Source organism: Nothobranchius furzeri, chromosome 13 (assembly GCF_043380555.1).
Source record: "Nothobranchius furzeri strain GRZ-AD chromosome 13, NfurGRZ-RIMD1, whole genome shotgun sequence".
NCBI lineage: Eukaryota > Metazoa > Chordata > Actinopteri > Cyprinodontiformes > Nothobranchiidae > Nothobranchius > Nothobranchius furzeri.
In genome coordinates, this window is record NC_091753.1 from 47,569,135 (window position 1) to 47,582,764 (window position 13,630).

The 13,630-nt window shown below is 40.4% G+C and overlaps 1 protein-coding gene across 1 annotated transcript; it reads left to right on the top strand.

Moving 5' to 3' along the window:
• The first annotated feature begins 7,546 nt into the window (after nt 1-7,546).
• LOC107380128 (multidrug and toxin extrusion protein 1) lies at nt 7,547-13,157 on the top strand. Its single transcript, XM_015951206.2, has 17 exons — nt 7,547-7,675; nt 7,816-7,917; nt 8,140-8,208; nt 8,335-8,483; nt 8,678-8,720; nt 8,793-8,837; nt 8,936-9,033; nt 9,112-9,209; nt 9,313-9,426; nt 9,520-9,587; nt 9,682-9,790; nt 10,968-11,043; nt 11,254-11,323; nt 11,409-11,541; nt 11,669-11,763; nt 12,513-12,620; nt 12,707-13,157. Exons 1-17 carry the CDS (start codon nt 7,568-7,570, stop codon nt 12,989-12,991), a joined length of 1,770 nt encoding a protein of 589 aa, XP_015806692.1. The 5' UTR covers nt 7,547-7,567; the 3' UTR covers nt 12,992-13,157.
• Nucleotides 13,158-13,630: the final 473 nt, after the last annotated feature.

Sequence of the window (13,630 nt, forward strand, 5' to 3'; positions counted from 1 at the left end):
GTTTGGCAGTGCAGTGCACGCGTTTTAACGTGGAAATTGCATTTGTGTGAGTAGGAATAAGTCTTTTTTTAAGTGAGGTTGTGGTGTCATCAAAGCTGCATAAATACTAATTCATCTAAAGTCCAAATATCCACAACTTGAGCTTCCAAAACTCTCATTTCACTTATTCCTTTAAAATCCCATTGTTTTGGAAACTGCAGCTTTGCTTATCCCCCATTGTATCACTATTAAAGGTGTGGAAAGCAGAACAATAAAACATCTGTATGTACCTGTAACTGAATGTGTTCACAATGACACAATATCTATGGAATGTGTACTGTACTGAAGATTTAATATCGAGTTTAACAGGTGTGGGAGGAAAGGAAATAGGAAATAGTTACAGAAACCAAAGACTTATGCATAAATATTAAAATGTTAATGGTTATGTATTGGTACCCTTAAATGTGAGAAACGAGAACATGTTGCTGCTACAGCATTAAATCATTTTAACTGACTGTGGAGGTAGCTTGAACTTTAAAAATATCCATAGTTGAAACACGCTTGTCCACACTGGTCTCTGGGCAAGCAGGTGGGGTGCACCCTGGACAGGTTGCCTGTCCATCCCAGGGCAGCACAGAGACACACAGGGCAAACAACCATGCATACAAACACACCCAAGGACAATTTAGAGAAACCAATCCACCTGACAGTCATGTATTTGGACTGTAGGAGGAATCCGCAGAACCCGGAGGGAACCCACGCATCCACATGGAGAATATGCAAACTCCATGCAGAAAGACCTCAGGCTAGGATTTGAACCCATGACCTTTTTGCTGCAAGGCAACAACACTAGCCACCATGCCACTGTGCAGCCCACAACTTTAAAAATATGCAGATTTTCATAAATTCTGAAACAAAGAAAATATGTACACTGGAGTTTGTGGAACATACACAAATATTTCACATTTCCTAAGCCCGAAATGTAAAAATATAATGTTGTTTTTGTAATTATTTAGAGATTATTGTCAGATACTTTCAATTTAGAGCGTGGAAAAAAAAATTCAGGAATTCGTCTGGGAAACTTAAAGCGTGCACATATGAAACTCTCCGTGAATTACACCCTCTGGATGGCAGAAGTTTGCTTTCAGTGTAGGGAAAAAAATCTGTGGATCTAATTTGGAAAAGCAATTATCTAAAATGCCCCAATGAAGTGAGGGTCAGATTCAAGAGCTGCATGTCAGCTAACAGTAACATCAGATGTGACGGGCTGTGTCCCTTCACAGTGGAGCTCATTTTATTCACTGCCATCTCCAACCAAAGTCCAAAGTCATCAATATTTAACTGAACATAATGGACCGACTGTGCGGGAAGAAGAGAGAGTTAGCAGCCATTAATCTCTTTTAGTCTAGAGACTTTAGCTCAGATGAAACCAGATGAAATCTGCTGTTGTTGCCATTAGACACAGAATTCATGAAAATATTCCGCTTGGCTTCATAAATTCCTCAGCGTTCCCGTTAATCGGAGATGATGAATTTGAGCATCTTTTATTTATTGATGGTGTTTGAGGCAGAGCTGTCAGTCTGCCCAGTAGCTCATTAACACCACTTGTGTTTTACTTACAGCTCAGTGAAAAAGCTGAGCTCACTTGAAAGTGAATATTTTAATATCCATCAGGGAGACAAACACATAAACAGTGCCTTCTCAGAGGGAATCTAATTTAAATGTCATACTGGTTTAGGGATTTAATACGTTTTTCTAAAAACATGATCATATACTGCCTGCCCCAAAAAAGATCACACACACTAATATTTAGTTGCACCACCTTTAGCTTAGATTACGACACACATTTACTGTGGCATTGTTTCAATAAACTTCTGCAACATCACCAGATGCGTTTCCATCCAGTGTTGCATTAATGTTTCACCAAGATCTTGCATTGATGATGGTAGAGTCTGACCGCTGCACAAAGCATTCTCCAGCACATCCCAAAGATTCTCAATAGGGTTATGGTCTGGACTGATTGATGTCTCAGGCTCCCTGAACCACTCTTTCACTATCTGAGCCGGATGAATCCTGGCGTTGTCCTCTTGGAATATCCAAAAGATACTTTATGCATCCCAGAGGGAAATATGGCCGTGCCATCAGGGAAGATGGATTAACCTGATCATTCAGTATATTCAGGTAGCTAGCTGACCTCATTTTGGAGGCACATCCTGTTGCTGAACCTAGACCTGACCAACTGCAGCAAGCCCAGCACTGCCCCCACAGGCTTGTACGGTAGGCACTGCATGACGGGCGCATCACGTCATCTTGTTACCCTGATGCACCATCAGTCTGGAACAGGGTCCATCTGGGCTCAGACCAGTTTAAATAATGCGTTGGACAGTTCCTAGCCCAGTTTTAGTCATTTCTGCATCTTCTTGATGTTTTCTCTGCTTGATGCATGCCAACGATCTGATCATTCTCACGTATTTCCCACGACCACCAGATGTGTCTTTCCACATGGTTGTTTAAGAAATGAGAAGCAGCTCATTTCACCAGTTGGAGTTAAATAACTTGTTGCAGCTGAAAGATAATCACCCATGCAGTAATTATCCAATAGGAGGCTACCACCTTTATGCTTAGTTATATCCAGGGCAGAATTTTTATTTTTTTAATTATTTTTTTTTTTTGCTCAGGCAATATATTTTCTTAGCAGACAAACATGAGTTAAGCAAAACAAACAAAGTTTCTTTATGTTGACTGAAAAAAATGAACCAACAAATTATAAATGGCAAAAAGAATTAAAAGAATTGTTTTGTTCTAAATTAAACATGTCATCTGCAAAGAAAATTAACCAATTCTGTTTTTCCAAACGGCTAAATCTAATGTATTTGGTTACATCCATCATCATTTATTTTTCACAAGCTACTTTATTAGTACCAAGACTTCAACAAACATGTGACCACATTTGGTGCAAACTTCTTTAACAAAACAACACGTGCATTATTTAAATATATATTTTATTAATAGATTAATCAAATCATGAATTTAGCATTGGTGCTTCAAGGGGTGCAAAGTTAGCATGATAGACAGACAGACAGACAGACAGGCAGACAGACAGACAAACAGACAAGTTCAAGCATTTTAAATTTCCAAAGATAAAACATTTGACAAAAGAATAGTTGATTTAGTTTTTTTTTTCCTGAAATGTCTGTTTCCCAAATTCAACATAAAGATATTGAGTGCACATTGGTCTATTGTTTTTAAATAAAATAAATTGTAAAGGAGCGTTAAATGCACAGCTACAGGCTAAACCCTTCCAGAGTTACCACAGGGACCAATTTTGTGCCCCCCCCCCCCCCCCCCCCCATGAAAATTTGTTTGAGACACCACTGGATTTTAGGTATGAAAACTAAGATCACGTTCTGGTAATCTTTTATTTCCCGTCTTTAAGAAAAAAGTTTTTGTTTCATGAGAAAGAAAATTGCAGGAATAAGGAAGCAGAGTCCAACAGGCACAACAAATACAGTGTAAGAGAAAATAACAAGTGACAGAAACAAATGACTAGCATGGCGTCTCATTCTAGCAGCTGGATTCATTCAGCCAGAACAAATCCCAAGGGTCTTGAGCTGTTGCACGATCAAACTGAGAATGAAAGCCTTAATTTATACATGCAGAATGCAGAAATACACTATTTCTTCCTTATCTCTTCCTATGTAGGCTAATCCTCTTCAATAATTAATTCATAGTTTCAGAAATATTCAGCTAAGTAATAATTTTTAAGTTCTCAGTTTTTGTTGGGTGTTTAATGTAAACTTGCCAAAGCAAGATTCTGTAATTTATAAAATTGAACATCATTCGTCTTGTCTGCTTTCTCTAATGGAAACCACGGATGATTAGTGTTCCTAAACCTTTAATTGCACACAGCCAATATCTTGTTTCTGTACTAACATGTTATAATCTGTGGTCTGAGGTTGCACACATCTGCAGAAAATCTCATGAGTTTATAGTGTGCACAGATTAAAGCCCTGTATTTTAAGGTGGCACAGCTTTTATGTGAAATTATGTTTCCCATCCGTGCAACAGGGGGCACATGTGCAATGATATCACTCCCTCACAGATGGCTGCTTGAATTTATACATTTTATCCCCACTTGATAACCATTCATTGAGAGTAGTATCTCATTTATGATGTTGCCAAAGAGCCGGCTGGTTAGAGCCACTACTCTCCAGAGAGACTCTGAAACCACCTGACACGTCAATGTTTTATATTCCCAACCCCTTTATTGGAAGTGTCTGCCAGAAGTGATGGAAATTCATTGGAATGATTCACCTTGTGCAAAAGAAGATGGTGTTGTCATTAAAATTCAAAAGTCTCACATGAATAGTCATGACGTCTTCTGTCTGTTCACATATTATCTGTGACAACAACGCTATAGAGAGGGAACGTCGTGGCTACTTGGTATTCCTCCAACAGAGGCAACTATTTGTGGTGACTGCAATGCAGGTAATGTTCTAGACCAGAGATGTCCAAAGTACACGTGTAGCCGAGTTTTTGTAAAATCAAATGTCCCCCATCGCATGTTTCTGGTCCACACCACCTCGTTTTCAGCTAAAACTTCCAGTGCTTTGTGAAGTGCATATTCATGCCAAGCCTGTAGGTGGCACTAGTTCATCGGCATCTTTGTGTAAAATGTGGAATTACTAGGTGGCAGGCAATAACCATCCTTAATGGTTCTTCTTCGCCTGTGGCCTTCTCCAGAGAGCAGGAACTGAGCTTGTAAAAACAAATGAGTGTAATCATGTTTTGTTTTTTGTTTTTGTTTTTTGTGGGTAGTGATGTTGCAAAACTGAAAACAGTTTTTTTATGTTCCTGAGCAAATCCTGACAATGGGGAATTAGCAAATTTCCACTTTGGTTGGAATGTTTTTTGGTGCCATTCGTCTTCATTTTCATGTGGATGACAAACCAAGCCGTTGAAAATATCTTCGCCTAAGTACGCAACAATTACCCTCTATTACATGTAACGTCCAGAAAAGGGCAATTTTGACCTATATATTGACTTACATAGTGACCGGTCATCTACAGACATAATTCCACTATCTAGGTGGATTTTCAGAAAACACCCAGTTCAATTTTCTATTCTATCTTCTAACACCCAGAAGATTCTGCAGTGCTTGTTGACAGTCCACAAAGACAAGATTGTCAAACTTATCTCAGACATTTCATATAACATCTGGTTCATTCAACCATATGATTATAAATGATTATTTCACTTATACCATACCATAGCAAGTTTATTTAAATAGCACACATTTAAACACAGCATGAGAGCCGACAAAAGTGCTGTTACGCTGTGAGTTGGGGGAGGTTAGGACCCAAGATGCAGACCCAGGATGACACAAGGCAGGAGTAGTGGAAGCGTAAAATCCTGTATCAGGAGAGATAGTCCAAAGTAAATCCAAAGTGGCAGGAAGCCAAAAACAAAAATCCATAAATCCAAGTATGAAAAGCCAAGAGACCTAGAGAACAAAGAGCTCACTTAAAGAGCTGACCTGGAGATATCCAAAACACACGAGACAAAGAGTTCCAAAACTCCTAGAGACCAAGAGAGGGGACGAGACAGCGCTGACAAACAATGGACCAACAACATACTGAGACGCAGACAGGGTTTTATACACAGGGGCTGGGTGATTGGGAGAACAAGGAGCAGGTGCGTGAGGAGAGACTGAGATTAATTAAATAAATGGGAAGGGAAAACCAAGCAGAGGGGATGCTCATTAACCTATGAATCTTTAAATAATCTCTAAATAAATAAACCTGAAAGACTAAGGGCACAGGAGAACCAAAGATAAATAACTAATGACCTGGGGAGTGAGGGAGACAAATTAACAAGTGGGGAAGGAAAACGCACACAAAAGGAGTCTAATAAAATGAAAAGCTGAACCTATAAAAAACTACAGAGGGGTGACTAGGACAGACCTGAGGGAAACCGGGAGAGAGCTGGGGACACAAGGGGGCACAGAAGACTTGGGGAAACATGATGGAAACCTGGAGGGAAACCTGGAAGGGGCTGGGGACCACAAGGAGGCACCTGAGGAGGGATGCAGACAAGGAGACACATGAGGAACACAAGGAGACACATGAGGGAAACCTTGAGAGGGATGGAGAACACAAGGAGACACATGAGGGAGACGCAGGACGCAGACCATGACAAGTTTTGAACAAAAACACATATAAAAACAATTAAACATAACAAAAACTAAATCCATTAAAATCGAGTGATTCAGATACAAAAGAAAGGGAAAAAGAGAATAAATTAGGCTGAATTAAAAGCCAGAGAGTAAAAGTGAGTTTTTAAACGAGACTTAAAAAGGGAAAGAGAGGAAGAGAGTCTGATCGGGTTGGGCAAGTGGTTCCAGAACTTCGGTGCACAAACTGAAAAAGCGCGCTCATTTATGAGTTGTAAAAGTTCACTTTTCATTCAGGGTGTGGAATCCAGCAGTCTGAGATAAGTTTGACAATCTTGTCTTTGTGGACTGTCAACAAGCACTGCAGAATCTTCTGGGTGTTAGAAGACAGAATAGAAAATCCACCTAGATAGTGGAATTAGTTCTGTAGATGACCGGTCACCATGTAGGTCAATATAAAGGTCAAAATTGCCCTTTTCTGGACGTTACATACAGTAGATTAGTTTGTTTCCATCAGCCACAAAGCATCGCGTTTTTGGGCGCATCCCAGAAGCATCCTGATGCATCGCTTCACGTCTATTTTTTAAGCACTATGCATCCAGAATGTTTCGAGCTCAGCAGTTCAGAGCTGGCCAGACAGGAAGTCAAACACATGAGCGATGTAAAACATCCAGAAACGTTTAAAATACAAGTGTCATAGAGATTTACAGTTGCTTGGCCAGTAAAAAGAAAAAAGTAATTACCTGTGACGACTTTGAGGTCGTGGGAAAAAGAACAAAAAATAACTCTTAGGATCCATGTTGCGGTCTTTCTCCTAGCTTGTTATCACGTGAACTGCCAAAATCAGGTGTGGTCTTATAATTCTGGTGAATTCGTGGACCATTTTTGCTGCTGTTTCACATCTGAATCTCTCAACGTGAGAAGAGATGTACTGCTTAGCTTGCAGGTAAAACTCGTCTATTACTTTACGAACTCCATATCCAGTGGAAGCCCTGGTTAGGCTCCGCCCTGAGCAGAGGTCTATAGAGGGATGTAAGCTTGATGCCAGGGTGGAACTAGACCACCTTGGACTCCCTTAGAACCGCCTCTGCTGCAGTGAAATTTAAAATATATATATATATATATATATATATATATATATATATATATATATATATATAATTTTAAATTCCAAATTTAAATGTAAACACCATGACTGGAACATCAATTTGACACACTCATTTTGTTGAGTGGTCCTCGGACCATTACCCTGCTCTATACTATGTTACAAAAGGTGCTTTTTTTGTCCTTTAAACCTGAAAGCGATGAGTTAAACTGACCTCATTTCAACTAATTAGTAACCTTTTAAGATGTGAAACAGAGAAAACTGTCTTTGCACGACATCAGAGACCTGCTTCAGCATCTGCTGCTGCAGGCATGGACGGGTCCAGCAACAAGTTGTTTTGCTGCCGGTGGGTACGCGACCAGATCCCCACCACTTTCAGAGATGAACTTTACCACATCCTGAGGATGACCGGACCGCTGGTATGGACTGAGTCAACATCTTTCTATTTCAGTTTTATGATAAATGCATAAAATAATATTGTGTGCTCCAACCGAGGTGCACATACAAAACTCATTCAAACTAAATGCAGAAGGATAAATAGAAACGTTCCTGTTTTCAGCTGCTCTGCAGAATCCTCCATTACCTGCTGCCATTTGTGGTTACAATTTTCTGTGGGCGCCTGGGAAATGAGGTGATGGCCGGCTACGGATTGGCGTCTGCTGTAAGAGCTTGTTGTCTAAATATTTTAAACACTTTAGGAGAATCGTGAGTAATTTCATCACAGGAGAAAAGGAATTAAACATTCCATCCATTAACTTGCCAGTCTAGTGTTACAAAATACTTTTCAATCAATATATAGACACTTTCATGAGTCACAGAACTGTTTATTCCATTTAATTGGGAGTTTATGTGTCTATTGAAGTGTGTATTGAATTCCTTTCAGGCCATTAACATCACCACCACAGCGACGGGTTGCGGTCTGGGTCTGGCTTGTGATACTTTGGTGTCTCAGGTTTGGACGTTTCATAGTTCTCTGAATTCTGTCAATGTTTTTCACTTTAACTCACTTTTATCCCTCAACTATTCGTTACTGTACTTGCACTGAATGATTAACTCTGCGTGTTTCTGGTTTCTGCAGACGTTTGGTGGTAAGAACCTGCTGCGGGTGGGCGTGATTCTGCAGCGGAGCATCATCATCCTCATGTTGTTCTGTTTGCCTTGCTGGGGACTCCTCATTAATGCTCAGCTCATCTTGTTGTGTCTGGGTCAGGACCCTGAGGTTGCCAGGTAACCAAAAGAAATCAAACAAACTTGTATTGATGCAGAACACAACATCTCAGGATTAAAGTCAGTCTCAACCCTTCATAAATCATTCAAGACTGCAATTTAAAGCAATTTTCATTGAGTGCAAAATGCTGGGCGTTGCAGAACAGGGATTTTCACTTTTAAACCTTTCTTGAACAATGTTCTTTCATTTTTAGAATAGCCCAGCTGTACATCACAGCCTTCCTTCCTGCTGTACCAGTGAGTTTTCTTTTTCTTGTAAAATTTTGAACCGTTTTTATAAACAACATATAAACAACATTTGTCTTTTAGGCGATGTTTCTGTATAATCTCCAGGTGTCTTATCTGCAGAACCAGGTGAGCTAATTGTATTCTGTTCTCTTGAGGCAGGGAGTAAAACAAGTCTAGCTTAAATTACTTTAATTGCACTCATACGAATGAGTTTGTGTTCTCAGGGAATAATCTTACCACAAATGTATGCCGCTGCTTTGGCGAACGTAGCTAATGTGGTGACGAATTACGCCTTCCTGTACTGGCTGGATCTCGGTGTTGGGTATTTAAATCAGCAGAACGTGATCAAATCTCAGTACAAAGGTTTGTTGCTTTCATCCCGTCTATGATTTGATTTCAGTGGGTCTGCCGCAGCAAACACTCTCTCTCAGATTTACATCTGTGTGTTTGTTTTTGCGTACATTTGGTGGAAGAAGCTTCATTCGACAACATGGGGAGGTGATGGATTTAATCAGCTTTTGTCTTGCATCTCTCACTCTGAAGACCATTTGGCCTTCGTGTTATTTATTCTGTATACATGTGTGACTTGCTCCTCCTGCAGGCTGGTCAGTTGAATCGCTGCAGGAGTGGGGCTCCTACATGAAGCTGGCAGTTCCCAGTACATTAATGACTTGTTTCGAGTGGTGGGTTTATGAGTTTGGGGGATTCTTTGCAGGTATTTTCAGTTTTGCTTTACTCTTCAAAAATAATACAAACCAATCTACCAATTTTAGCTTCCTTTACGTTCGATTTTGTCTGTTATAATCAGGAATGCTGAGTGAGGACGAGCTTGCGGCCCAGCATGCTGTGATAATGGTGGCTTTCATCACTTACATGGTATTTTGCGTGTCAAAACTGTGAAAACATTCTTCATTCAGCTGAAAGTCTCCGATTGAAGTTGTTAAAAAGTTGATAATTTTCCAATCTGCAGTTTCCTCTTGGGATTCAAGCTGCAGCTTGTGCTCGAGTTGGGAACGCGCTCGGTGCAGGAGACACCGCCCGGGCGCTTCTCACCAGCAAGATGTCACTTTCCCTTGCAGGTTAGTTAGGAACCGTTTAGGTGGAGTTGTGTTTGATGGGTGGAACAGGAGAGCTAGATCCAGACTCTAGAGTCCACTCCCACCAAAGGGACACTGTTTTGAAGAGGGTAATGTTAATATTTGGAAAGAGAAGATAGATGTTTTGAGACAGGAGTGAAAAGGGGTTTGTAGATCCATCCATTTTCAGCCGCTTATCCAGAGTCAGGTCGCGGGGGCCAGACTTCCCTTTCCCCAGCCTCTTCCAAGCTCTTCCGATCCCAAGGCGTGACCTGGCCAGGTGAGAGACATAGTCCCTCCAATGTGTCCTGGGTCTCCCTTTAGGCCTCCTCCTGGTTGGACGTACCTGGAAAACCTCACCAGGAGGCATCCTAATCAGATGCCCGAGCCACTTCAACTGGCTCTTCCTGATGTGGAGGAGCAGCGGGTCTACTCCAAGTCACTCCCACAAATTGGAGCTTCTCAGTTAATGACAGCCTGAGTGGGGGATGAGTGGGTGTGGCCAGCTCCAGCTTCTTCTCTTAAAGTGACAAAGCCCCGAAACAGCTCATTCTGGAAGGTACTGACAATGCCAAGAATGAATCTGCTGAAATTACTTTATGTGAGATGGTTTTTATGCAACGGATTTCAAAAACGTGTTTGGTATCGACCATAGAACTATTATAAATTGATAAAAGTAGTCAAAAGTTCCCTTTAATATAAATTTGAGTCCATTATTTACAGCAAGAATGGAATCTGGGTCACTTTTTCTAATTAATGTTTCTGTTTAAAGAAGGATGCTCAAAAGTCAAATTTTATGAAAAGTTGTTGATGGTTTATGGTTTACCAGGAAACTAATTAAAACATGTTTAATACAAGACGAAAATATTGTAATGTACTTCAAATGAGTAAAATCCATAACATGAATATTTGAAAAGTGCCTGTCTGCATCAGCAGTCCGTCAAAGTCTACATTTCATTCAATGAAGACTGCACAGATTACTTTGAGGGCCACAAATGGGTCCGTGGGCCTCAGTTTTAACGCCACTACTAAAGGACTGCAAGTTCTTGAGCTTAACAAAAATAAAAAGAAGTCTCAATTCTTTTATTTTTCACAACAAACCAAATAAAACGTTGAGCATATCCTTTAAAAATATGTTATTATTTGACAAATTCATCACCTCTCTCTTTGCTCTTTTCAGCCTCCTTTGCAGTTGTTGAGGGCGTTGTGCTTGGTTCCACTAAAACAACGATTGGTTACATCTTCACCTCCGATGAGTGAGTCCGATTCACGTGTTCAGTATCAGTAACACTCATTTGTGATGCCTCAAAGGCTTTTCAATTGTTTATAGTCATTGCATGCACAGAGGTAAATATTAAACATGCAGAGAAAGTGTGTCTTCTGGCACAAAACCCAAATAAAGACTCAGAAAAAGTGCAGGGTTGAATAATACCACAAAAGCAGATGCAAACCTTTTGTTTCTGCAGGAATATTGCAAGAATCGTGTCAGACCTGATGAACGCTTACTGTTTCCTTCAGCTCTTTGATGGTCTTGTGGTGAGCCCAGCTTGTTCTGTGTGCACAACAAAAACATTTGCTGTATGACGCCAAAAGATGAATATGTGTTTCTCCTCCGTCTTAGTGTGTGTGCACAGGCATCTTCCTAGGAACAGGCAAACAGAAGATACCAGCTGTGGCCAATTTAATTGGATACTACTGCATTGGGCTCACGCTGAGTGTGACTTTGATATTTGTCGCAAAAATGAGGATTTTAGGTGACTATGTGAAGGAAGCATTTTTCAGTTTTTCTAGGACAAATAGGTCTTTGAGCAGGAAGTAAATGTTGTCACAAACAAGGCCTGCTGTGCTTTTTTAACAGATTCATTTGTCTTTTCTCTGTAGGCTTTTGGCTCGGGCTGCTTGTTTGTGTCGTTTTGCAATCCACCTTCTACATTATTGTTATCTTCAGGCTGAACTGGGTTAAAATGACAGAGGAGGTATTCTAGTGGCCAGTTCGAAAATCTGCATCATGCTTGTGTTTGTTGATTTATGTTTAAAGCGGTCCTTCACTTAATCATTTTTTCTTATTATATTTGAAAATGATTAGTCACTGAGCTTAACATGCAGGCTAAACATGAAAATAGTCTCCTACACCTGTCTACTGCATTAGCTTCTGATAGAAAATAGACGGTGAGACTCGAGAGTTAGAAAAGCCTGACAGATCAACGTCACACTGTCACTCGACATTCATGGACTCACCCATCTTGACTCACGACGGGGAAGGCTGATTGTTGGTCCGGGAAACAGCAGAGAATGTCTCGACTAGTAGAAGCTAACCATTAGCATTGGCAAATCCACCACACAGCAGAACTCCTTCAAGCGTTATTTGTGGAGATAAAACATTGAAATTGCAGAGGAAATAGAGTCAGAGGTAGTGTAACGTTGCTGTTGCCAAATAGAGGCGAGATGTCCAAATATCAGCAAAATAAGATTTCAAACCCTGTCGTGTAAAGCTACTTTCTCCCATGGCTGAATGTCTTGTGCTAAAACAAGCACAACTGAGCTTTTTCCCTTAAAGTACAACGTCCAAGGCATTCATTTCTGCTAGAGACAAATGCAAATGTATTAAAATATGAGTGAAGGACCTCTTCTAAGCATCACGTTGCCGAGACAAATTAGGATATTTTTGTTGTGTCTCTTTGTTCTGTGGGAAAACATCAGTTGTTTTGTTTTGTTTGAATCCCAGGCTGTGAAACGCGCCAAGAAAAGAACTAATAAGACACTTTTAGGGACAGATGTCTCGTTAGACACTGAGGGTAGCATCACAAATCGAATGGCATCAAGCAATGGAAATGTAAGTAGCCTATCAAATCCTTCAAACATATTTTCTCTAGATTGTTTAGGAATCTAAATCCACAAAAATAATATATTTTTCTTTAGACGGTGGAAGGCTACATGTCTGTGAAGACTGAGCAGCATGATGAAGACAGTGAGACAAAAGACAGACGTGCGGTTCAGCAGCAGAAGCCCTCCCGTCTCTCCACCACGCAGCTGATCATCGGACGAGGACTCATCTTGTTTGCAGCTCTTGTTCTTCTCGCTGTCGGAGCAGCAGTCCACCTCCTCGTCCCTTTGCCAGAGGTCGACTCTGCAAAAGCCAACTTAACCCTGGGCTGGATCAATACAACCTTTGCTCCTCATCAACTTTTGTCCACCGTCCAATAAAAGAGTCAACATTCTCATGAAACACCAAATGTACAGGAAACAGAATGAAAACACATCATGGAGGCCCTCTCTACATGTAGACAATCAGCTTGGTTGACAATTAGTCAGATTGTGATTTAATGTGAATATGTTCTTTAATTTCACAAAATAAAAGAGTAGAATTAAATAATTTGGTATGTAATACTTTTCCTTCCTGCTTGTTTCGGGTCATGGGTGGGGCTTAAAAATGAGGACCACAAAAAAACGCATGACACGTGTTCTTTTTGAAATATGATTGGTCACTCTGAGTTTCACATGAATGCTGAACATTTTTTAACCTTTATCTAACCAGGAAAAAAAGACTAAGAATTTTGAAAAGGTTTTTCTACCCCTAATTCCTGCCTCAGCTGCAGAAAATAAAATACAGCCACACAGATCTACATCACATTGTAAAATTAGCATTTATGAACTCACCCACTTTGGTTTGTGACCGCAGAAGGCTGTTGTTGATTTTCACAGCCAGGAGAGAGCAGAGCATGTCTCAGCTTGTCAAAGCTAACCATTAGCATTAGCAACTCCTCAACATGGCAGCACACATTCAGGCTTGAGTTATTTGTGGGGCTAAAACATCAACGTTGTATTTTTTACCAAAGAAAGAAA